General features: G+C 39.6%; 1 protein-coding gene across 2 annotated transcripts in view; it reads right to left on the bottom strand.

The window, feature by feature from the left end:
* LOC132108231 (cell adhesion molecule DSCAM-like) overlaps positions 1-23,890 on the bottom strand; it is a 140,432-nt gene that overhangs the window by 10,671 nt on the left and 105,871 nt on the right. The window contains exons 13-31 of one of the 2 annotated variants that reach the window (XM_059514876.1): positions 22,353-22,449; positions 22,121-22,249; positions 21,600-21,767; positions 21,402-21,472; positions 20,230-20,470; positions 19,835-19,981; positions 18,115-18,270; positions 16,249-16,382; positions 15,519-15,672; positions 15,226-15,343; positions 14,844-15,007; positions 14,599-14,697; positions 14,147-14,335; positions 10,000-10,290; positions 9,216-9,392; positions 9,058-9,088; positions 8,843-8,958; positions 8,321-8,470; positions 4,061-4,096 (exon numbers count right to left, since the gene is read on the bottom strand). In XM_059514876.1, coding sequence (XP_059370859.1) covers positions 4,061-4,096; positions 8,321-8,470; positions 8,843-8,958; positions 9,058-9,088; positions 9,216-9,392; positions 10,000-10,290; positions 14,147-14,335; positions 14,599-14,697; positions 14,844-15,007; positions 15,226-15,343; positions 15,519-15,672; positions 16,249-16,382; positions 18,115-18,270; positions 19,835-19,981; positions 20,230-20,470; positions 21,402-21,472; positions 21,600-21,767; positions 22,121-22,249; positions 22,353-22,449 — 2,668 coding nt within the window. The remainder of the gene's footprint in view (positions 1-4,060; positions 4,097-8,320; positions 8,471-8,842; positions 8,959-9,057; positions 9,089-9,215; positions 9,393-9,999; positions 10,291-14,146; positions 14,336-14,598; positions 14,698-14,843; positions 15,008-15,225; positions 15,344-15,518; positions 15,673-16,248; positions 16,383-18,114; positions 18,271-19,834; positions 19,982-20,229; positions 20,471-21,401; positions 21,473-21,599; positions 21,768-22,120; positions 22,250-22,352; positions 22,450-23,890) is intronic. The other variant, XM_059514877.1, reaches the window with a different exon arrangement.

Raw genomic sequence — 23,890 nt, 5'->3', positions numbered from 1 at the left:
CAAACAAATAAAAAAACAGCTGTGGGTTATTCAGGTAACAACACAGTATTAAGAAGGAGATGAAAACTTTTGAACAGGGTTATTTTTTAACTATTTAACTATTTAAAAAATATTACCTTCTCTTGTGGACTATATGTAAACATCTTTTATGTGAAAAATCGTATTCAGGTCAGTACTAAATAATCCATAACATGCATTTTATATGACCCTTCTTTTTTTGGTAAAATAATTAACATTTTGCAGATTCTGCAAGGTGTATGTAAACTTTTGTCTTCAGTTGTATCTATGGTACTGATTACCATACAACCCTCCTCCCCCACTGTATTAACATAATATTTAAGGTACTGTAAAGATCCATTAATACTCCATAAAAACATCTTGAAAATAGAGAAAATAACTTTGGAAAAGTCATTCTTTTACACATTTGGAACTCCATTGAAAAAGTAATGAATGGATCTGCCTATTGAAAATAATAAAATTTAAATGGAATCAATGGGCCTGAAAATTGCGTAGAGTAAATTCTGAGTAATTTGCGCTTAAAACAGACCTTCCCGAAAACTCTTCTCTGGATTCACAAACTCTTCGTAAACGTCTGACATGTGTATGATCATGAATTTCAATCATCTGTAAATAGGTCACTCGTGTATGCTCATTCACAATTAGCATAATCCCAACCTATGAATTACAGCTACGCAAATTGCGTGTGCAGGAACGCATTGGAATACTCTGGTCTACTTTCTCAGGTTTGGCTCCAGTATATTGCATAGATGTAAAAAAGACTAGGCCATATGTCTATCAATAAATATTCAATGTGTGACCACCAAATTGTTTTTAGCCAGCTAAAAAAGTCAGGTGTAATATTGTCAGGTGCTCTTCTTAAAACAACCAGCTGGTGGCGCTTTAGAATGCCTTGGTGGCACAGCGTTTTTCCAGCTGAGACGCCTTAGTTGCTATAGTATGGAATATTAACGGTGGCAACGTATGAGCCTACTAGTATATATATTTTAAGAATTTTACTAAATATAATAAAGCAGTAACCAGTAATATTGACTCCTCCATCAATGTAGGCAGTCATTGTACAAGTAGGATGTTTATGTATAAGTGTCAGGCTTGTGTTGTTTTTTGTTTCCCATGTGCTCCCTGTGTCCCAGTGTTTATGCCCATATTTTGTTAGTTTTCTGTTCCTGTCCTGATTATGTTGATTTAATTGCAGGTTTTTCCCGGTTGTTTTCATCGATCCCAGGTGTGTCTCGTCTTCCTCTCGTCTTTCTTGTCAGGTATTTAAATAGTGTTCCCTTTCTTTGGTTCAGTGTCCGGTATTGTTTATGTCTACATCCTGTGCTACTTGTATTTTCCTGATTATCATTAAATGCCTTTTTGATGTCTTCTGCTACATGTGTCTTCCTGATTAAAGTCTCCTGTGATGATGTACTCAGGGTCTCCTTGCTCCTCGCTCCGTGCTCCCTCACAGTAGTCTGTGACAGATGAACCGACCAAAACAAAACTCAGCTACGGCTATGGCCCTCGATGACTCCACCCTCAACTCACTGTTCTGGCACGGGGCCAACTACCATTGCCCCATGGACCTCCAAGACACCACAGACTTAGCTGGAGGGAAGGAATCCTACAGTGTCTGGAGAGGGTCCTGCCCCGAGCCAGAACCAGCCCCATAGGCGCAGCAACCCCAAGTTCACTGGCAGCTCCTATGGCAAGCCCGCTGATCACTCCCTTGTTGGCTCCAGCCCCAGAGGTCCGTCCCGTGTCAGCTCCAGCCCCAGAGCTCGCTCCCGTGTCAGCTTCAGCCTCAAAGCTCACTCCAGTACCAGCTCCTCGAAAGCGCCTTGCTGTGCCTGCCCATCCAGAGCACCCTCCAGTGCCAGCACCTTGTAAGCACTTTCCTCTTCTCCTGTTAAGCCCAGGGAGGGCTTCAGATCCCCAGTTAAGCCCAGGGAGGGATCCTGATTCCCTGTTAAGGCAAGGGAGGGCTCCTGATTCCCCGTTTATCCCAGGGAGGCCTCCTTATTCCCCATTTAGTTATTCCCCGCTATGGCCTCACGAGTCTCCTGATCCGCCATGGCCACCCGAGACTTCTGATCACCCATGGCCTCCCAAGTCCTCTGATCTGCCATGGCAACCATAACCCCCTGCTCCACCAAAGTGCCTGAATCTGGGACAGCCTTGATCCTGCCCAACCCCATGTGCTCTCTTGGTCCCAGTGTTAATGCCCATATTTGGTTGGTTTCCTGTTCCTGTCCTGGTTATGTTGATTTAATTCCAGGTGTTCCCCATTTGTTTTCATTGATCCCAAGTGTGTCTTGTCTTCTTCTCATCCTGTCAGGTGTTTAAATAGTGTGCCCTTGTCTTTAGTTCAGTGTCTGGTATTGTTTATGTCTACATCCTGTACTAGTATTTTCCTAAATATCATTAAATGACTTGTTGATGTCTTCCGCTACATGTGTCTTCCTGATTCCCTTCATTCCATTAAAGTCTCCTGTGATGATGTACTCCTGGTCTCCTCGTTCCTCACTCTGTGCTCCCTCACAGTAGCCCATGACAAAAACAGGGACAAACTACCTTGTAATTATTATGGCAGTGCATCAAAATTCAGTGTCATCAGTTTGTCAAAAAACACAGAATGTTTCAAGTACCATTTACACAGGTTAGGGAGCAGGTGTATATCTTTTGCATATCAACTAACATTTTGAAAATACGAATGAATATTGAACATTAGAAAGTTTATGTCAGAACAGCTTTACGAACGATTTACACAAAAATTTGTTCTGCTTGTGTTTCACGAATGAGGCCCAATGCCTTTAAAGTCCAATTTTTGAAGCCAGATTAGTGCCATCTGGTGGGAGTAAAATAAGAAAAACATCTGCAATTCCATGGTTTAGCCAGATGTCCAAACATTTTCTAAAGGGGACCGGATTCGACAATGTGGGAACACACAGGGGGATGGATTTTTCTACCTATATATATATATTATGTATCTATGTATGATGTTCAGTTGACAGTAGCAGTAACTTGAGTTTTGTTGAGGACAAAAATCTGTAAATATATTTTTAAAGCTTTAATAATTATAACATAGAATGGCTTTATGGTTTTCAAACTGCTTATATAAAAAATGTCTGTAATTTGGCCTATATTTCATAAATCCCTTTCATTAGATTAAATTGGCATATACCTGTATGTCTTCATTAATAATATAATAAGATTATACTGTATAAATATGCAACATTTCTGGTACAATACCACCGATACTACAGTAAATCAAAATGTTGGTGATTTGTGGATTGAAAGGTATTCTTACTGCATTGTCACACAATGTTTCTCCTATTTTCCGTGTTAGTGTTGTAGAGAATGTCAGCACTGTTTCATCTGCTTTTGACATCTGTGGTTTGTATGGAAACCTCTGCTCCAAACCCCAATGCTTCTCATAGCTCTGTTTAGTGGTTTTGTGATCAAGATCAGCCAATTATTAAACGTATTTGTTCTGAGCTCGTGCTGCTAAAACATGCAGAGTGGATCAGATGAGTCACGCTCTTCCTCTTTTGACACGTTTAGGAATTTGCATGTACTAAAGAAATGAGAGCGCATATGAGTTATCAAATTGTTATAACTCATGTTTTACTGCTACATCTGGTCTAAAATTTTGTGCTGCCATCTTGTGATTACAATGTGAAACTGCATAGGCCTATTTTGTAAATTATGCTTTGCGGGCCATATATAATATAGACTATTTAAGACTGTGGTTGTGGGCCACTTAAAATTCATCCATGGGCCACATTTCGCCCGCGGGCCGTGGTCTGGACTCCCCTGGTTTAGCATATAGATTTCTAGATAGCTCTATATAAGAGGCCTATAAATTCTCTTAATTGTTTTTTTAATTGTTTAATTGAGCATGTTTGTGTGTATGTCTGTGAGTGTGTGTTTGGGTGAGTGTGTCTGTTTTGCACTCTTGATGTATTAGAGTATAACCTGTTCCTTGCTGTCCACTTTTTTACTACATGTAATTGAATTATTGATTTTATTTTATAGTGGATATAAAAAGTATACACACCCCTGTTAAACTGCCAGGTTTCTGTGATGTTTTTTTCTGTAAAAAAAAAAAAAAAAGACCAAGATAAATAATTTCAAAACTTTTTCCACCTTTAATGTAAACTATAACCAGTACAACTCAATTAAAAACAAACTGAAATATTTTAGGAAAGGATTAAATTTTTTTTTTATAATAATAATAATACATATATATATATATATATATGTCACATTTATGAACTATTGTCTCCTTATTTGGTCCTCTTCCTTTTCTTGTTTTAGTTAATTGATTGATCCTCACCTGTCTCCTGTTTCCTCATTACCTTCTGTGTGCATAAATACCCATTCTGTTCAGTTCCTCCGCGTCCGTTATTATCGTAATGTCGTTGTTTAGCGTTATTGATGCGTAGATGTGTTGAATGTATTGTAAATGTAACCTTATCTCCTTTGTCTTCAGTAAAAATTCCTTATTTGTTCCAGATCCTCTTCTCTCCCTTTGTTTTACGTTTAGCACTACCTCACCTGTAACAGAATAACGGACCTAAACAGTACAGTTTATTTTTAGCGGCGTTTTTTCTTTCATTTATTTTTTGCCTTTTTTGCCCTCCTCTCCCGGAATGGCTATCCCAGCAGTCCGTCTCCTATGCCTGGAGCAACTGGGCCGTTCGCTGAAGGACCACACCGGGGACTTTTTAGATCTGGCGTGCCTTACTCACTTCCCCGACTGCGTGCTCTCAAACTTCTACTACACCGGCCTGAGCGAGCGGAGTAAGGCACGCCTACCAGCGAACGGTCCCCGAGAAGATTTTGCCGCTTTCGTGGAGTGGGTGCTGGAGAAGAATGGATCTTCGTGGACCATCAGCACCGCCGAAGAGGATATCTCCAGCCCCACTCCCGACCCAGAGACCAGCCAGCCACCATCAGGCCACACGGAGCCAGAGCCCACCACAGCCGCAGCCGCAGAGCCCGAGCCCATTCAGGACGTCGAGAGCGCGACTGACCAGGTGTGTCAGCCGGCGACACCGTGCATCGTGGGAGTCCTCGTGGAGATCGAGGGAGTGGAGGAAAGCCCTGCCCACACTCCTGCAACTGAGGGTGAGCTGTATTCGGTCTCGGGAATTATGGAGCAACTTGTGGATCTCATGGACTGGTCTATGGAGGTAATCCCTAATCTTCCTGTTTTTCCGCTGGTTCTGTCCAGCCCTGATCCCCTTGTATACCCTCTCAGTCTCCCACTCCTACCTCCTCCAGTCAGTTCCTATGCTCCATTTCCGCTGGTTCCGCCCAGCGAGGAATTTTCTGTCTCTCCGCTATGTCCACCCAGCCCTGAATTTTCTGTTTCTCCGCTGGTTCCGCCCAGCTATGAATTTTCTGTCTCTCCGCTGGTTCCGCCCAGCCCTGAATTTTCTGTCTCTCCGCTGGTTCCGCCCAGCTATGAATTTTCTGTCTCTTCGCTGGTTCCGCCCAGCTCTGAATCTTCTGTGTTTCCGCTGGTTCCGCCCAGCTCTGAATCTTCTGTGTCTCCGCTGGTTCTGCCCAGCTATGAATCTTCTGTGTCTCCGCTGGCTCCGCCCAGCTCTGAATCTTCTGTGTCTCCTGTGTTCCCTCCCAGCCTCCCTCTCCCACCTCCTCCTAAACCTGCCAGTCCCTCTGCTCCACTTCTGCTGGTTCAGTCCAGCCCTGATCCTCCTGTGTTTCCTCCCATCCTTCCTCTCTCTCCTCCTCCTCCTAGACCAGCCCGTTCATCGACCTCATCTCCGCTGGTGCCAGTCAGTCCCGCAGCTCACCCTCAGTCCGCGCCATCTGGGCGCGATGGTTCGCCGCTGGACTGCCAGTCTCCAGCTCCGCCTTGGCATGTTAAGGCCCTGTCTCCGCCTCCAGCCTCCGAGCCCTGGACTCCTCCTCGGTCCTTCGACCCAGCGGCTCCGCCTTGGCTCTTAGCTCCCTCGTCTCCACCGTGGCCTGTCATCCCACCTGCTCCACCGGGCTCCCTCGTCCCTCTGGCTCCACCTTGGTCAGTCGTCGACCATCCGCCGCCTTGGGACTCCACTCCTCTGGTTCCACCTCGTCACTCCATCCCTCCGGCTCTGTCAGGCTCCTCCTTCCCTCTGGTTCCACCGTCATGCTCCGTCACTCCGGCTCCACAGCGGTCTTCCAGTACCCCGCCTCCGCCTTGGTCGCCAGAGCCTTCTGCTCCACCTAGGCCCTCCGGATCCTCAACGTCACCCTGGCTCTGCGGCTGTGCTGCTCCATCTTGGGCTCCTCACCCACCGGTGCAGTCTCCTCCTGTCGGCCCCCTGGTGTCGTCGGCCGCTTCTCCACCGTGGCTCCTCCCGCCGTCGACTCCACTGTGGATCTCCGTCCTGGCTGGTCTCTGGTGGACCATCTGGCTCCTCCTGCTCCGGGCTCCTCCCTGGCTCCTCCTTCCATCCACTCCGCCCTGGTCCCTACCTCCATGCTCCCTAATCACCTGCTCCTGGCCTACTTCTCGCCCGCCTCCAGAACCCCCACCCTCCCTCCACTGGTATTCCTCTTGCGGTGTGAGGACGCACCGTTTCCGGGAGGGGGCGAACTGTCACATTTATGAACTTTTGTCTCCTTATTTGGTCCTCTTCCTTTTCTTGTTTTAGTTAATTGATTGATCCTCACCTGTCTCCTGTTTCCTCATTACCTTCTGTTCAGTTCCTCCGCGTCCGTGATTATCGTAATGTCGTTGTTTAGCGTTATTGATGTGTAGATGTGTTGAATGTATTGTAAATGTAACCTTATCTCCTTTGTCTTCAGTAAAAACTCCTTATTTGTTCCAGATCCTCTTCTCTCCCTTTGTTTTACGTTTAGCACTACCTCACCTGTAACAATATACATATATATATATATATAAAATGTGGTTGCATAAGTGTGCAAACCCTCTAAGAACTAAGGATGAGGCTGCGTTCAGAATAAAGCAGTCACAATCAAAGTCGTGTTAAGTAGGAGTCAGTACACACCTGCCATCATTTAAAGTGCCTCTGATTAAACCCAAATAAAGTGTTGTTGTTCTAAAAGGCTTTTCCAGACATTTTCTTAGTCGCATCTTACAGTAAAAGCCATCGTCTGCACAGAGCTTCCAAAGCATGAGAGGGATGTCACTGATAAAAGTCATCAATCAGGATAAGGGTACAAAATAATTTCCAAGGCATTAGATATACCATGGAACAAAGTTAAGACACTCATCATCAAGTTGAGAAAATATGGCTCACCAGTGATATTACCAAGCACTGGCTGTCCCTCCAAAATTCCAAAGATGGGAAAAGTTTTGAAAAAATTATCTTGGTCATCATTTTTTTACATCACAGAAAACAGGGGTGTGTAGACTTTTATATCCACTGTACATATTTTCTGTTTTACAGTCAATTCAGTTCATAGGTGTGTGTGTGTGTTGTGTGTATACGCATGTGTGTGTGTGAGTGGATGTGTTGGTTTTGCACTCTTGATGTTTTAGAGTCTCACCCTGTCATTGCTGTGTACTTTTTTTCTGCATTATGTCAGATTTGTAGATTGTACACAAAAATTCTCAGAATGTCGTTTTCCAATTCATTTCCTGTGGTCTGTCTTTTTTCTGACCGAAGTCCACAAAGGTGACTATTTTTTTCTGACCACTTAGTCTGCTCAAATCATGCCCTCAATTTTTTGTGTGTTCACATTACAAATGCAATATAAAACTCACCAAGTTTCATACCATTCCGATTAAACTGTGATTTAAAAAATGTAAAAACTAAAAAAAAAAAATGTAAAAGTTAATAAAAATTAAAATTTTTAAACGTTTTTGTCAAAAGTGACCGAAGAGCACCTGAGGGTTACATGTGAAGTTATATGCTTTGAGGTCAAATATGGATCCAAAAATCCTTTAGTTTGTTACTTTTGTAGGCTAAAGTAAAATAATAACATGGTTACAAAGTGTGTGTGTGTGTGTGTGTGTTCACTTATTGTGCTTTGGGTAGGAGTATAGAGCTTAATTTGAGACATAATAAACAAACAAAAAAATATTAATTAATTAATATTCTATGGCATCCTATGTTAAACATTATGATTAGAGATTCAAAAATTCTGATCTAGTAAAATATTTACATCTGATAGTAAACTGAGATGTACTGCATCTTCTATATGCTACTCTTAGACAGTTTGTTGATGTCAAACACAGTGTATAACCAACCTTGTTTATATTAAGTCATCTAAACAAATAAGCAGCTTTTATGAGAAGTTATGACATCAACATAACCAAGCAGACTAGTTCAGTTCTTACTTGTACCAGGTCTAGCATCAGACACATCTACTAGTGGTCCAGTGGCCTGAGATAGAGACTGGTAATGCACTGTATGTGTGACAGTTGAGGACTTCTGTTTAGATGTTTCTCCAAAGTCATTGTCCGTCAACAGCACTGTGGAGCGGTCATCTGAAAGACAGAGGCAAACAGGTTAATTAAAGTAGAGAAGATCACCATCAAGCAATATGCTGTTTCTGAGTGGTGGGTGTTATTGGCTTTTTTGCATTGCTAAAGAAAAGCAATAGCACACCTCTGCTTAACAAGCAACATGAATTGAGGCGGTATCATTCATGTTAGCACAAACAGTTCAAGACAAGTTTTGAGAGCATGTTTTAACACACCAACCTTTCCAGTTTCAAACTCCCAAATTAACTGCAAACAAACGTTGTTTTGGAATAATTTTCTGGTGAAATCGTCACACCAGTTCGGTCTTCCTTCAATTTGAAGGATATCAGCCTTTAGGGAAAGGTAAACTACAAATGCTACAAAGTGTTCTCTTACCGATTGTCTCCATAGTGTCTCTTTCCTCAATGAGTAGCTGAGCACGTGGGATATCGATGTGCATCCTCAAAGTCTGCTGTTGCTTGTTCACACTGTCTGGTGTACGTGAATTTTTACTGGAGATACATATCCAAACAACATAAAATAATTACATGCGCTACTTTATGACAAAGTGCACTGATTTATAGGCCAATACTATTACTGTTGTAATTTACCTCATTAGCATCTCTGCCAGGCTCTTTGCATCTGTTGAATTAGGAAAAATTTTAAAGTTATTAATTACAAAATACTGTTTGATATTAAGAAATGAATCGAGAGTATCATCAAGTAGGTATGATGTTCTGTTCACTATATACGGCATGTGTTCACACACCTCGTAATCTCTTGAGCCTTTGCTCTCTTCTTCTCCTCCTCAATACCAGAAGAACAATGAAGACCATGGAAATTGCCACCAGAATGCAGATGATTGTTACCATCATTTTAAGTCCCTCATTGCCCTGCCTATTCTTCTGGCTGGGGTCCACAGTCTCTGGCAATGGAGCAATTGTGCCTGGAGATAGAAGATCGAAAAGCTGAGGGATGAGTTTGATTTTGAAAAGTCTGGTCATAACCAAGTTTTGATCAATTCGATTTTTAGTTCATTTCTACTAGTTTATGGTGGTTAGTGTTGATTTAGTGCTGGTCTGACGGGTAAGTCAACATTGCTATGCTGTTCTCCAGCGAAAAGCGATTAATCACGTCCAAAATAAAAGTTTTTGTTTACATAATATATGTGTGCATACTGTGTATATTTATTATTTATATATACATATACACATTTGAAAAATATTGACATGTATTTACATGTATATATTTATATTATATATAAATAATTTAATATATAAACATAACACAATGTTCTTAAACATGTACATACATTAAAACGTAATAAATATACACAGTACACAAACTTATATTATGTAAACAAATACTTTTATTTTGGATGCATTAATCACGATTAATTGTTTGACAGTACTAAAAAAGTGCTGGCAAGACAATGAGATCTGATGTTAGTTGGAAGTTTTGCAGGTTAATCCATTTAAGCAACTGCTTCCAAAGTCTCAACTAAGATGACATTGATTTTGACCCTGTGTGGTATTATAAGATCTAGTACTCACTGCCCTCCATGTTTAGAGTGGCGAACAGAACGCTCTTCTCTGCTGTTCCTGCACTGTTGCCCACTCTCATCTGGAGCTCGTACCAGGTGGCTTCCTGTAGGTCGTAGAGAATGTGGTTCTTGGTGAGAGAATCTCGCTTCACCATGGTCCATTTCATTGTGTCCACCGGTCGATATTCCAGTGTAAAGGAGTCGATTGGACAGCCGCCATTGTTCCAGCCGATGAGGTTGAGCTCCACACGTGTAGAGTTGATACTTGAGAAAAGCTCATGATCTTTGGCAAACTGTGGCTCTGATAATGTGGAGAAGTGAGAGATAATGTAACTCTGAAGTTAGGAAGTTATTTAGCAGGCTTTTTTATTTAAATGATTTAATAATCCAAGATCAACAATCCCATGAAACCAAAATAAGATGTAGGACATTGGTGTCGGAAATTGCCCCACTACTCTCATTGACTATTGACTACATTACTCAACTAATATAGCTCACTTTAAAGAGTGAATGAAAACAAGTGAGCGAAATTAGACACTAAGTGTGCTGGAAGGTCGGCATCTTTTGCATATTTCCTGCTTGGTGGTTTAATAATCAGTTGACAACTAGCTTGCATTAACGTCTCAGGTTCCCATGTTTCCCTGAATAGGGAACGAGACACTGCGTCCTCGCTATAGAGCTATGGGGTCGCTATGGGGAACACATCGTCGTGACCCGTGTCTGAAGTGTACATTGAAAAAACACCAACAAGAAGTTAATGACTGGACAACACGGCATTCACTTCTTCGTCTGAAGCTTGCGTCTGTGGCATTGCGGAAGCTAGAGCATGCAGTGTCTCGTTCCCTACTCAGGGAAACATGGTTACATTCATAACCTGAGACATTCCCTTTCAAGGGAATTTCAAACTGCGTCCTCTCGGGGTTGCTATGGGGAACAGTATACACATGCCGCCATGCTGAGGGGAGTGAAGTCCTGAATCATGGTGAGCACTAAGTACCAACTCTACCATTTCCATGGGAGTTGCCCCTGGGACGTTAGATGGCTGTCCATGACATTATCCTTTACGACCAAAGGCCTAGCCTACAGACCCAACTTACCTGTTAGGGCCTCAACTTGGGGTCGAGCTCAAGGCTTGGAATCAAGAAAGATTCTTTTAAAAGGGATACTGCAAAGAGCCTAGCATTTTATACTTAGTCTTGCCTGTCACACAGGGGCTACCGCTTGATCTTGCATAAGCTTGCTGAAGGAACTGTCTCAACAGATCCCTAGTAGCAACATCCTGTTTAGATAGGTATCCGAGGATACATAGATGAAGTGGCGCCCAAAATGTACAGGGCTTTTACCAACTCAAAAAGGACACAAAGCATCTGCGCAAAGCCCTCACCATATAGGATTTTAGAAAGAATAAAGAGTTTGCAAAGACTTCATGTGCACCCTTACCATAACATGGATTTTAAATACTGTTCTAAATACTCAATATAGAAAAAACAGTAGAAAACAGAGAACTCAATCTCACGGGAGAAGAGAACTCAGAATTCAGGAAGAGAGTAGCACACTCATAGTCGACCCTCTTTGGTAAAGGGGAGCACTGCTAAACTACTACGAGAACTGCCCAAATAGCACTTCATATTGAGGCACGCGATGCTTGAAGTGTATTAATAAAGACACACTGGCTGAGTGGAGCCCAAGGAACCAAAGAACCATCAAAGAAATCTAACCAAAGAACCATCAAAGAAATGGGATGAAGCTGAGCACGTAACCCTTACCATACAGGATTTCAGAAAGTGCGCAGAGTCTTGCGTGCACACTTACCACTTATGTGGATTTTAGAAAGTGCGCAAAGTGCTAGCATCCACCCTTACCACTTATGTGGATTTTAGAAAGTGCGCAAAATGTTCAGCGTGCACACTCACCACCATATGGATTTCAGAAAGTACACAGAGCTTAGCATGTGTACTTAAAGTTTCCTAAGCTTCGCAGAGGTGCTGAACTGCACAGGAGAGGCAAGCTCAAATTTACAAACCTCTGGCGAGGGGAGCATTACCTGAGACAGCATATACAATAACATTCTAACAAATGCCACCTATACTTCCCGCTCGATGCGTCAGCAAGAAGGGATATCCAGGTGACCAGGAAGCCCCTCAGGGTGACCTGGCCGCACATCCAGGAAATTCTTTGCAGTGCCGTGCATACATATGTATATATAGAATGGATCATACCCACCCACCCTGGTTCCTGCGCTGGATACTCAAGTATTGCTCTGATTCAGATGAAAGCGCTGATGCCTCACATCCCTTAGGTCTTGCCTACCTTCCTTTGACCTGCGATTCCTCTTACTCCAACTCGCAGGTGGGGGAGGAGCACGAGTCGCGACACTAGCCTTTTGTGCCTGTCTCTGATCCTAGGACCGAGACGGAGCAGGACCCCTATGTTGTTTGGGCTCAGACCTGGACCTTCGTGGAATGAAGGATTTGAAGGCAGCTTCAAATCAATAAGTGACCTGTGATGTGGCACAGCTCAGCTACCTGATCAGGGTAAAAGGCCCTCGCCTCTATCCAGGTCTTTTAGCAGATCAGCCTGATACGCTTGAAGCACCGCCATTGTGTGCAATGAAGCCACAGCCTGACCTGCTGCTGCCATTTAAGTGAGATGTATCCTGAAGGGGCTTAGATGGCAAGGAGGGAGATTTAAGAGAGGATGTCTCCCCCACAGACAGATAGCTAGCCACCATCTCTTCTACAGGGGGCTTCCTCTAATAACTGCTTTCGCGCATCACCTCGATGTTGGCATAACTCGTATGCTGAAACCGATAAATGTGAGAAGAAAACCACCTCTTCCATTCCTTTTCAATCTATTTATGGAGATTAGGCAGAAATTGAAAGCTCACCTGAGCTGGAGGGCATCAAGACGACCTTGCGGTGTCACCTTGCTAACACGCTTCCATGGCAAGTCCAACTTTGCCGTGGTGTGATCCTTAACCTCCAACAGTTCTAGATACGCAGGGCAGGAGGATTGAAAAGGCTCAGCCTCAACTTCTTCGCCATCCTCTGACATATCCTGCTCTTCCTGGGCTCAACCCAGCAGAGCACGAGCCTCTGTATCGGAAAGGGTTTAAGAAAAAACATCATCCTCCAGAGGCTCTGTCTCGTCCACAGCCAACAAGCACGAAAAGGAAAGTCCCTCTATAAACTCCTCAGCCAGATCCACTTGTGATCCCCAAAAGTTCATTCTCCTCCGTGCCTCAGCGGCTCTTCACCCAAACAAACAACACAAAAATTGTGTGTGTCATCGGGTGTCAAATAATGATGACACGGATGCACACACTGTCTAAATGCTTTGTTAGTAGTCGCCAAGATTGATAAAGATCGCTCTAACCACGTTCAGATGCACGCTTCAAACAGAACAGTCAGTGAAGATGAGAATGACGTGTTCTCCCAGCACCTATTTATCTATAGTCGCACCGGTAGTGACGTCATGGGCTGTCGCCAGCCAACTTGTTGGTGTTTTTTCAATGTATGCTCCAGACATGGGTCACGTCGAGGTCATCCCCATAGTTCCTTGAAAGGGAACTTAATTTAAATTTCTAAACTAAATAATCTAGTAAAAATTAACTTACCCCAGTATGGAAGACTACACTGATGGTACTCTATTGCAGTGCAGCACAGGTGATACTAGAGTTATTGTAGTGCATTATGGGACCGAATTATTGGATTTGATAATGTCCACTAGGTTTTGGACACCACTACAAAATAGTTGTGACTCAAATGGTGCACTATGTAAGGGTATGGGGGTGATTTCGGACACATCCCATGTCTTTCATCTGTAACAACATCTATATGCTAGAAATAAGTTAAAAGCAGACACAGTATACACATTCGAGGAAAACAGAAAAAAAGTACTGATGACAAAGGAAAAAACTTTTAACTTGATCTCTTAACTTGTACTGTATATGAACATGGTAATAAAATCTATATTATAAACTAGTGGTTTTATTTCAAATAGGTTTTTGTACACCTACCTCAAGGGCATAATTGCTCATAGCCTGCTTTGAATCAGCAGTAGGTTACAATTCAATTAGGCTACTATTTAGTTATCTGTCATGACTTTTATTCAATAGTGATATGCATAAATAACTATATATTATAAGATATTCATACCTTTTCCATGGGTTTTAGCTTCAATGATTTCACTGATGCGTCCAGGTCCAACTGCATTTTGTGCTGTCAGAGTAAATTTGTACCAAGTACCGCACTTTAGGTTTTCTAGACGGTAAGACCGCTCACTGGGGCTGATAGAGAAACTGCCCCACTCTTCACTGTTATCCTCAGAGAACTGCAGAATGTAGCCTGAACAAAGAACACCACACCACTTTTAAAATAAACCCCAAATGCCACACTTTATTTGATTCACTTTTATGAGCTCTGTAAATTGATAGAGAACCTACTATACAAACCTGACCTTCAAGTTTATAAAAATATTACAGTGTGTGAAATAAATCTCGATTTAAAGCATGTGACAGGTCTAGGTGGATAGTGTTCCATATTTGTCACACAGTGGAGAAAAAGTGGATGAATATATTGAATATAAATATCAGTGCAGTCTAACTAACCTCTGATGGAGCTTCCTCCATTGTCTCCAGGGATCCAGGACAGTGTGATAGAGGTGGTTGTGGTTTTAGTCACTGTGAGGCGCGGTTGGTCCGGAGGCACTGAAACATTTTGAGAGCAAAAACACAAAAACGGTGTGAGCTACTAAAGGAGCAGTCACATTGTTCAGTTAATTTTTAAGGATGCAATCTGGCCATTTCATAGATTTCCACATGAAGATTTTTTTTATATTTGATGTTATAAACACCTTGGACCTGAAGGTTTAGCATGATCTCATCCGAACCCCAGTTGTTACTGGCAACACATCTATAGTACCCAGAGTCCTCTGCCTTGACAGTGCGAATAACAAAGCTGCCATTGCTGTGAGCACTGCGTCGACCATCGATTGAAACTGGAGCTGGTGTCCCATTACTGTATGAAAACATTATCAGTTTAACAAGACTTAAAAGTATATATATATATATATATATATATATATATATATACACATATATAAATACATATATATATATATATATATATATATATATATATACATATATATATATATATATATATATATCTTGGATGACATGGGGGTAAGTAAATGTTATATTTATAAATATAAAGACTATAGAAATCAAACATACTTTCCCTTCAGCCACTTGATGGCTGGAGGAGGGTCTCCGACAGCTTTGCATGGAAGGACAATGTCCCTCATCCAGGGGGTGGTCACAGTGCCGCTGAACGTCAGGATTCGTGCAGGGGCTTAAGAAACCAACAATGCCATCACAATGGTGGACAAAAACTCTCATACAAACTCCTTTATGTCAAATTGGTTCTGTAAATGGTACCATATAGGTGCATCCTGACTCACACACTTCTACCTCACACTAAAAATTACAGAAAGGGTGTTTGATTGCCACGAGCCAGTCTTGCATACCTTTAGCTTGGGGCTCTACAGTGATAATTTCACTGGAATTCCCACGGCCCGCCGCAGTGACAGCCACAACCCAAATGCTGTACTGCCAGTTCTGATTCAGGTTGGTCAAGCGACGGAAATAAACATCAGGTGCAGCCTCAAACTCACTGATCACCTGTAATTATGCCCAATTAAAAGTTATCATGAGAAAAAACATATGTTAGAAAGCACTGTGATTTATACTCTGCCTACTATAGATAAGAAGAAGAAGAAGAAGAAGAAGAAGAAGAAGAAGAAGAAGAAGAAGAAGAAGAAGAAGCTCTATGCTATGCATTAAGCAATAATAAACATTGAAACTACTTTGGAAAATGTAGTAGGTCATTCAAGTATCCCAAACACATAACGTTTTTGTAGGAGCTACATGGTAAAGTGTTGTCTTTCAAGTTTCTCAAACTTGTTCCTGGAGGTACGTCAACTGTACATACAAATCGAAACTCCCCCTAATTACACATCAGAGTCAACTCATCAGCTCATTGATAGATACTTGAAGACCTTAAATGTATAGCTCAGATAAGGGAAACATCCAACATGTGTACTTATGGGTGCCTCCAGGAACAAGGTCAGGGAATCACTGTCGTAATTCCAGAGAATTCAATTAAAGTTTTGTTCAGTTTGGGTGAATTTAAATATTTAAGTTTGGGGGGCCATGTGGGGCTGTGCAAAGTCAAAAAAGAGCTGCAGATATGCTCACCGTGGGGTATGGGTTGGAACAGAAGACGGTGTATTTCCGGATGATTCCATTGAGTTTGAGTGGAGGAAGCCAGGAAACAAACACCACAGAGCTTGTTGAAGCAGCTGCCTTAACTCCAGCCGGAGGGCCAGGAACTGGTTTTAGCAGGAGAAATAATACAATTTGTTGAGGAGAAACTCTAGAAAACACACCTTTTATGCTACGAAGGAAGTGACCTACAGCTGTTCTATTCTAACTTCATAGGAAGCTGAGATGTGTGATTTCACACAACTTCCCAAACACTCCAATCACCACTCTCCATTTGTACTGGTGTTGTCACTGGATTCAGACATCTGTGCAATGAGCAAAGGAGTCAATCTGCAAATGGCTTACTTAAGTCAGTATACCCCACTAGTCAACTCGAAACAGATGGATTTTGCTTTGGATTCCTGATAATGGTTTTTGTTGTTTCTGTCTGAGTTCTGTTTCACTTATTGATTAAGAATAGAAGATTTGTAACAAACAAACTACTTCCTCTGACAGTTCTCTCCAATTCCCAGTCTCTGGGGAATTGTAATAGAACGAAATAGTATGACATTTTTGGTGTACAGACAGTACAGACCAAAAGTTTGGAAACATTACTATTTTTAATGTTTTTGAAAGAAGTTTCTTCTGCTTATCAAGCCTGCATTTATTTGATCAAAAATACAGAAAAAAATTAATATTGTGATATATTATTACAATTTAAAATAATTGTTTTTAAATTTATTATACTTTTATCATTTATTTCTGTGATGCAAAGCTGAATTTTTAGGATCATTATCACATGATCCTTTAGAAATCATTCTAATATGATGATTCATTATCAAAGTTGGCAACAATTCTGCTGCCTAATATTTTTTTAGAACATGTGATACTTTTTTAGGATACTTTGATGAATAAAAAGTAAAAAAAAAAAAAAAAAGAAGCTATGTTTTTTAAATATAAATATTTTGTAATAACAATATACACTACTGGTCAGTAATTTTTTTTTCTTTCTTTTTTTTAAAATAAAATCAATACTTTTATTCAGCAAGGATGTGTTAAATTGATAAAAAGTGATAGTAAAGAAAATATATTATTAGAATATATATTATTAGAAATTTTTTTTTTGAATAAATGCAGTTCTTTTTAACCTTTTATTCATCAAATATATTAGACAGCTGGACTGTTTCCAACACTCATAATAAATCAGAATATTAGAATGATTTCTAAATGATCATGTGATAGACTGATGTTACATTTGACACTGAAGAATGGAGTAATGATGCTGAAAATTCAGCTTTGCATCACAGGAATAAATTATTTTTTTTAAGTATATTCAAATAGAGAAAACTATTATTTTAAGTTGTAATAATATTTCACAATATTACAGTTTTTTCTGTATTTTTGGTCAAATAAATGCAGGCTTGATGAGCAGCAGAAACTTCTTTCAAAAACATTAAAAATAGTAATGTTTCCAAACTTTTGGTCTGTACTGTATATATATATATATATACTGTATATAACCATTGATAACATGGATTTGGGGCTGGTAAATGGAAATTGGCTTGAGAGACATTACCTTTTTATTGTTTCTGTGGATTAAACTGAGACGGGAGTCACATAACTTTTATATATATGAAAGTGAAAGTGAAAGTGACGTGACATATAGCCAAGCATGGTGCCCCATACTCGGAATGCGTGCTCTGCAATTTTTCCATCCAAAGTGCACACACACAGCAATGAATACACACACACACACACTGTGAACACCCGGAGCAGTGGGCAGCCATTTATGCTATTTTTTATTTTATTTTACTGCTATGTAAAATAAATAAGAGTATGTGCAATCGGATTGAGTCTCACCATCCTCTTTGGTGCGTGTATAGATTTGCTCGCTACGGACTCCATCTCCAGCTCGAGTGAAGGCCAGGACCTGGATACTGTAGTTGGTGTACTTCTCCAGCCGCTCCAAATCTAGTGAAGGCTTGGTGGTTGTGATGTTCCTGATCTCTCCCAGTTCTGAGGGGAAAAAATACACAAATGAGATCTTTATTAGCTTAACTGTTACTCCTAGATCAAAATGCAAGTAAATGGAGACTTATGCTTACACTAAATGATCTTCCCCCACCAAATGTTTTGCTCCTTAGGAATTCCACGTATCTCTTTTTAGAGTTTCAACAGTTCCAACAGTGTCTCAAAATGTGCTCAGATTTGCCAAGATATCAAAGATTTATATATTTGAGTTAACGTTTATTATCATGTGCATTGGACAATTAATTAGATTTTGCATAGTCATCGGTCACTGAGTCCTGTATAATGCTACATTATTCAGACTGTTGTGTCTCCATTTTAAATTTTATGTTCACCCCTGAATCTGGACATCAATACCTTATTTTAGTTAATTAATAATGACTCTGCAATGCAACCTGCTACTGAGATTCAGGTACTGCATGTATACAGGGAATTTACATACTGTCCATAGTATGCTGTATACATTGTAAAAACTGTTTGCATAGTAATCATAGAGACATTCTATGAACTGGTGCACCAAAGAAATGTTAACACCTTTATCCAATAAATTTCTCTGTAAGCCACTTTGGATAAAAGCATTTTCTGAATAAGTGACTGTAAATCTAAACATAGCCAACTTGACCATTAAGTATTGTGCTTCTACTGTAGATCTACTGCCCTCTGTTTTTATCTGGATATTCATATAAATCTCCTAAAGCAAAGCCACAGTGCCCTCTAGAGGTCTGTGAAATGCAATTGAATTGATATTGCATGTCAAAAATGTACTCTGTTACTTTATAATAATGTTCATGAGTAAGTCATTAAAACACAATATAGTGCCTCAGTATTTCATATACATTAGAAGATGCACATATATCCTATATATCAACAATCATATTTTCATGACATTAAAAGTGTATCTACAAAAGCCCCTTTTTGTGTTATTTGGAGATACTCTGTACAAACAACATACATCTCTGAAGTACCTTGAAGCACTATGTAAATAGCAGAGTGTGTGAACTTGAAATGTACTATGGTATTACCACCTGATGCCATCACTATACCATGGTACACTGCTAACAGTACTTTTGATAATTATCAAAGTATATGCAAAAATTATAAATGATTTATCAATTTTTGATAACTATTTGCAAGCAAATTGATGACGTGTAAGCATGCATATCATTTAAAAGTTATAAAAAATATTACCCATAAAGTAATTAATTATAGACTTACTGTATTTGTTATTAATACAGTAAGTATTCAACAATACAGTAAAAAAAGGTCATATTAAATTTTAATATGACCCCTTTTAATATATTCTAAAATGTAATTTATTACTCATTATTCCAGTCTTCATTACACATGATCCTTCAGAAACCATTCTAAGATGCTAAATGGTTGACACATCCTGGAACTGAAACTCAGGCCTCTGCAAACTTAAACAATAGAAACTATCTATAAATACCTTTATCTTCGTATTTGGAATGGGAAACCATTGGGGTGCTTCATAATTATGCATACAAGTAAGAAAATCTCTGCAGAAACTGAAAGGGTCATAACCCTGTCTGACCTCCGTCTGGTAGGTTGGCCCAGTAGATGACACGGTATCCAAGCAGCATGCCGTTGAGCGCTTCTTTGGGCAGAGCAGACCAGGACAGGGAGATAGTCTCAGGGGTTGCAGCTGTTGTCACAACATTCTCAGGTGGGCGACTGGGAACTGTTAATGCAAACAGGATAGTTTTAGTCAATAAATGTGATATTATCGATCATCTAAAAACACAAAATATGTATATGCATTGCTATATCTTATAAAATAAAATGTCAAGCTAATAGGTGAGAATAATTAATTAATTAAGCTTCAGATTAAGTCTCTGGAGTCTGTTTTCATGCCACTAAGCAAAGCATGTAAATGCATTAAGAAAAAAACACTAATAAAATAAATATGGGATTCGTAAAGCGACTAACCATCCTCTAGTGTGGTGATGGTGATTTCCTCCGAGGTGGGACCCATGCCTGCCCGATTGGCTGCTTGCACCCGAACCTCATACTGGGTGTACTTCTTCAGGTTATCCAGGGTGATGGTTTCAGTGTCCCCTGTGGTGTCTACATTGATGGTGTTGTATTGTGGGCTGCCCCCTGTCCCAAACTCCCGATAACACACTTGGTAGCTTCGGATCAAACCATTCTGCAAGTGTTTGAGGGGGGGCTGGAAAAAGAATAGATATTGTAACATCAGAAATGCTTAGATTCTCACAAGCACATGGCTGAATTCCAGTTCCCTAAAGTAAGCGCTTCTCTAGTGATGGAAAAGTGTTGGGACCTTTTGAGGGATTTATTTAGCAAACCGACATGAAAGTTTCAACATTCCATTTCTTACTATATTTCTATGCTCTTTTCATTCACCAACAGAAAATATCATAATTTTTATGGGTGTATGGGTTTGTGAGACAAAGGCAGTATAGAGAGAGAGAGAAATAATAATAAGAGAAAACGTAACTGCTGTAGGATAAAAAGGTATTTCGCCCTTAATTTAAAAGAGCCGATCACTTCTGTAATTATATTTACTGTATTTTTATTTTATTGTAAGTTTATTTAATTTAGAACTATTTAAAAAAACTATTTGAAGGGAACATTCTAGCGTCAATACATTTTCATTAAGAAACAAACTTAAATAATAATAATAATAATAATAATAGGTGGAAGGAAAAAAAAAATATTTTAATTCTTTTGAAATTGAAGGCAAATTTCTTCGTGGATCAAATTTTTTTCTATCCTCATGTCCACTTAGTGGCTCCGTTAAATAAATAAATAGAAACCCAGACACATCACAGCAGAAGTGGCCTATTTCCTTGGAGCAAACAACTTAAATATTTTAATAACTCAAAACCACAGGTTAATTCACCCACAAGAGAGGTAGACAATGTTAAAGATCGAATGCTACACGTATACCTCCACTGTCACCTCAGTTTTTATTTGTTTTAAAGAGGGGGTAGTCGTTTTCTGTGATAATTCACATTAAGCCACTACTGTTGAGCTTAAACCCAAAATATTCCTCAGAAATATAGCATGATTTAGCCAGCACAAACTCTAATTTTGCATAGGCTACTATAGCAACACAAGTGGTTCCTCAGTTGTACCTTCCATGTGACTTTGATGCTTTGGGATGAGATTGCTTCCAGCTGCACTTCTTGAGGAGCGCCATCAGGTGCTGGACAGAGAAAATAATGGACTAAGCCACTAGGTGGCGGCACAGATAATAAAATGTCTGATGCAACAGAGAACTATAGATAAACCTCACAAAGGCTCACGCCATTTTCAGTTGTCGGAATACTCACGTGCTTCATCGGTGGTGATGGTCAGCTCATTGCTTGGTCTGCTTTCGCCGATCTGGTTTTTGGCGAACATGCGGATGTTGTAGGTGGAAGCAGGGTGGAGTTCAATGATGGTGGCCTGATTCAGCTGAGGGGAGACGTCTTTGGTCATTTGAGATGAGGCCCATGGAGCTTAAAGAAATACAGAGTGACACGGGAGTCTATGTTACAGTCATTATATCATAGTTTAAAGGATGTAATTATATAAAAAGACAAACCACTTCAAGTTTTCAATCAGCATAACGATCAAAGTTCATTCTATGAATGACTGACACACGGACAATTGAACATTGGTCATTCAGTCTGATTATATATATTCATCTTTTTCATAAAAAAAAAACTGATTGTTCCGGTCCAAGATGCTGATTGGCTAATAAATACTAGCTTCTAGTAGTTCTGAAATACATCATATATATGACTGCATAACAACACCTATATATTACTTTCAAAAATATAAATAATAACAAAAAAAAAAAAACTCATACATGATTTGTTTTTATAGTTGATGTCATATCCTGTAATGGGGCTGTTGCCATCAAAGCCCATCGTCCAGCGAAGTGCGATGGTTCGGTCCTTTACCTCTCTGATCTCCACCTCGGGAGGGTCCGGCCGATCTTCAGAAAAATGTTGGTAGAGATTAGACAAAAAACATACTTTTTCATTAAAAATGAAAATAAAACAAGAATATAATTTATTGCATTTTAAATTCAACTTTACCTTGTACTATCAACTGAATGATTCCTTTATCTTCACCGTAAGAGTTGATAGCAATGCAAGAGAAAAAGCCAGAGTCTTCTCTGACAGTATGCAAGATCTGTAAAAATACAAAAGACCAAATGTGATCATTTGACTAGTACATAAAGGCATTTTGGTAACTGTTACAGAATATTGCATATTGCTCTGGGAGTTTTGCTGTTTATGGATAAGAATTGTTTTGAACTAATTTCATCATTTCATTTGGATGTTTCTGAATCAGGTATAGTCTTTTGAACTATTGATTGTGCTAATGATTATATTTATTAGTGTACACATAACTCCAATTTTTCCTCAGAATAGGTAGCACATACACACACCAAAGCATCTATGAAGGCTGGTTTCATATCATGGTCAGATGAAGTAAATGTGGCACAAGTATAACTATCCACCTGCATGCTAATCTATCCATAGTATCCCAGATTATATGCTTGATTTCTCATGAATTTGCAGGAACAAATATGAAAAAACACTTATAAATGTGTTTTAATGTCTGAACTGTATGATCTTTGAACAATATCAGACTTTAATTGCAAAATATTTAAATATACTTGCAATAGTATAACCTAAGCACAATCAAATATACTAAGTATATCCTTACTTGTACTTCAGCACTACTTCTGCACAATTAAAGTCCATTAAGTACAAAATTAGTGGTTCCGATTGAGCAGATTTGAAGTATGCCAGTTTAGTTTACAAAAAGTACAATTGCAGGACATTTTAATAAGTACATAAATATAAAACTTGTATTTGCATTATACTTAGCATGAAATAAATGTATTTCAAATACATTTAAGTATATTTATTTTCCCTAGGGTAGCATGATTTCTGAGTAATCTTTTGTGCAATGTTAAACAAAACAGTGGCACAGATCTGCAAAACTTTGAATAATACTTCACGATTTCACATTTACTTATAATTAAATAAAGGTTAAGCGTATTTGGCGTGCTGTCCGGTGAGAGAGCTCCGAGCCCGGCAAGAATACATTTTAAAAGAAAATACAAGTTTAATCCTGTTTAATTTCATGTTACTTGCTGTTTCTCTGTAATTATTTGTGAAATGTACGAGCAACTTTTGAGTGAAAATTGTTTCAAAGTAAATCCTACAAAATTTTTCTATTGGTATATTGGTACTATATATTTTTTCTGTTGGTATATTGGTACTATATCCCACAATGCAATGCGTTTGACAGGACCTTCCACTTCTGGTATTAGAGTTTGGACATAAAATCTTCCTGGATATTCATATAAATCTATTTTTTTTTTACTCTTACACTTATTTGACTGGACTGCCAATTATCTGTGATTAAAAATAAGAGTATTTATTTCTGAGATAATTGTATAGTTGAGTTAAACAAACAAACAAACAAACAAAAAATCATATACAGCATTTAAATGTACAACATATAAAACAAACAGATCATGTGAACATTGCTTCAAACCTAAATTTGAATAGATTATCATTGCACATTAAATAGTTCATAAGAAAAAACATTATTTAAT

This window comes from Carassius carassius, chromosome 28 (genome assembly GCF_963082965.1).
Source record: "Carassius carassius chromosome 28, fCarCar2.1, whole genome shotgun sequence".
Lineage (NCBI taxonomy): Eukaryota > Metazoa > Chordata > Actinopteri > Cypriniformes > Cyprinidae > Carassius > Carassius carassius.
This window is presented reverse-complemented; position numbering and strand designations above follow the sequence as displayed.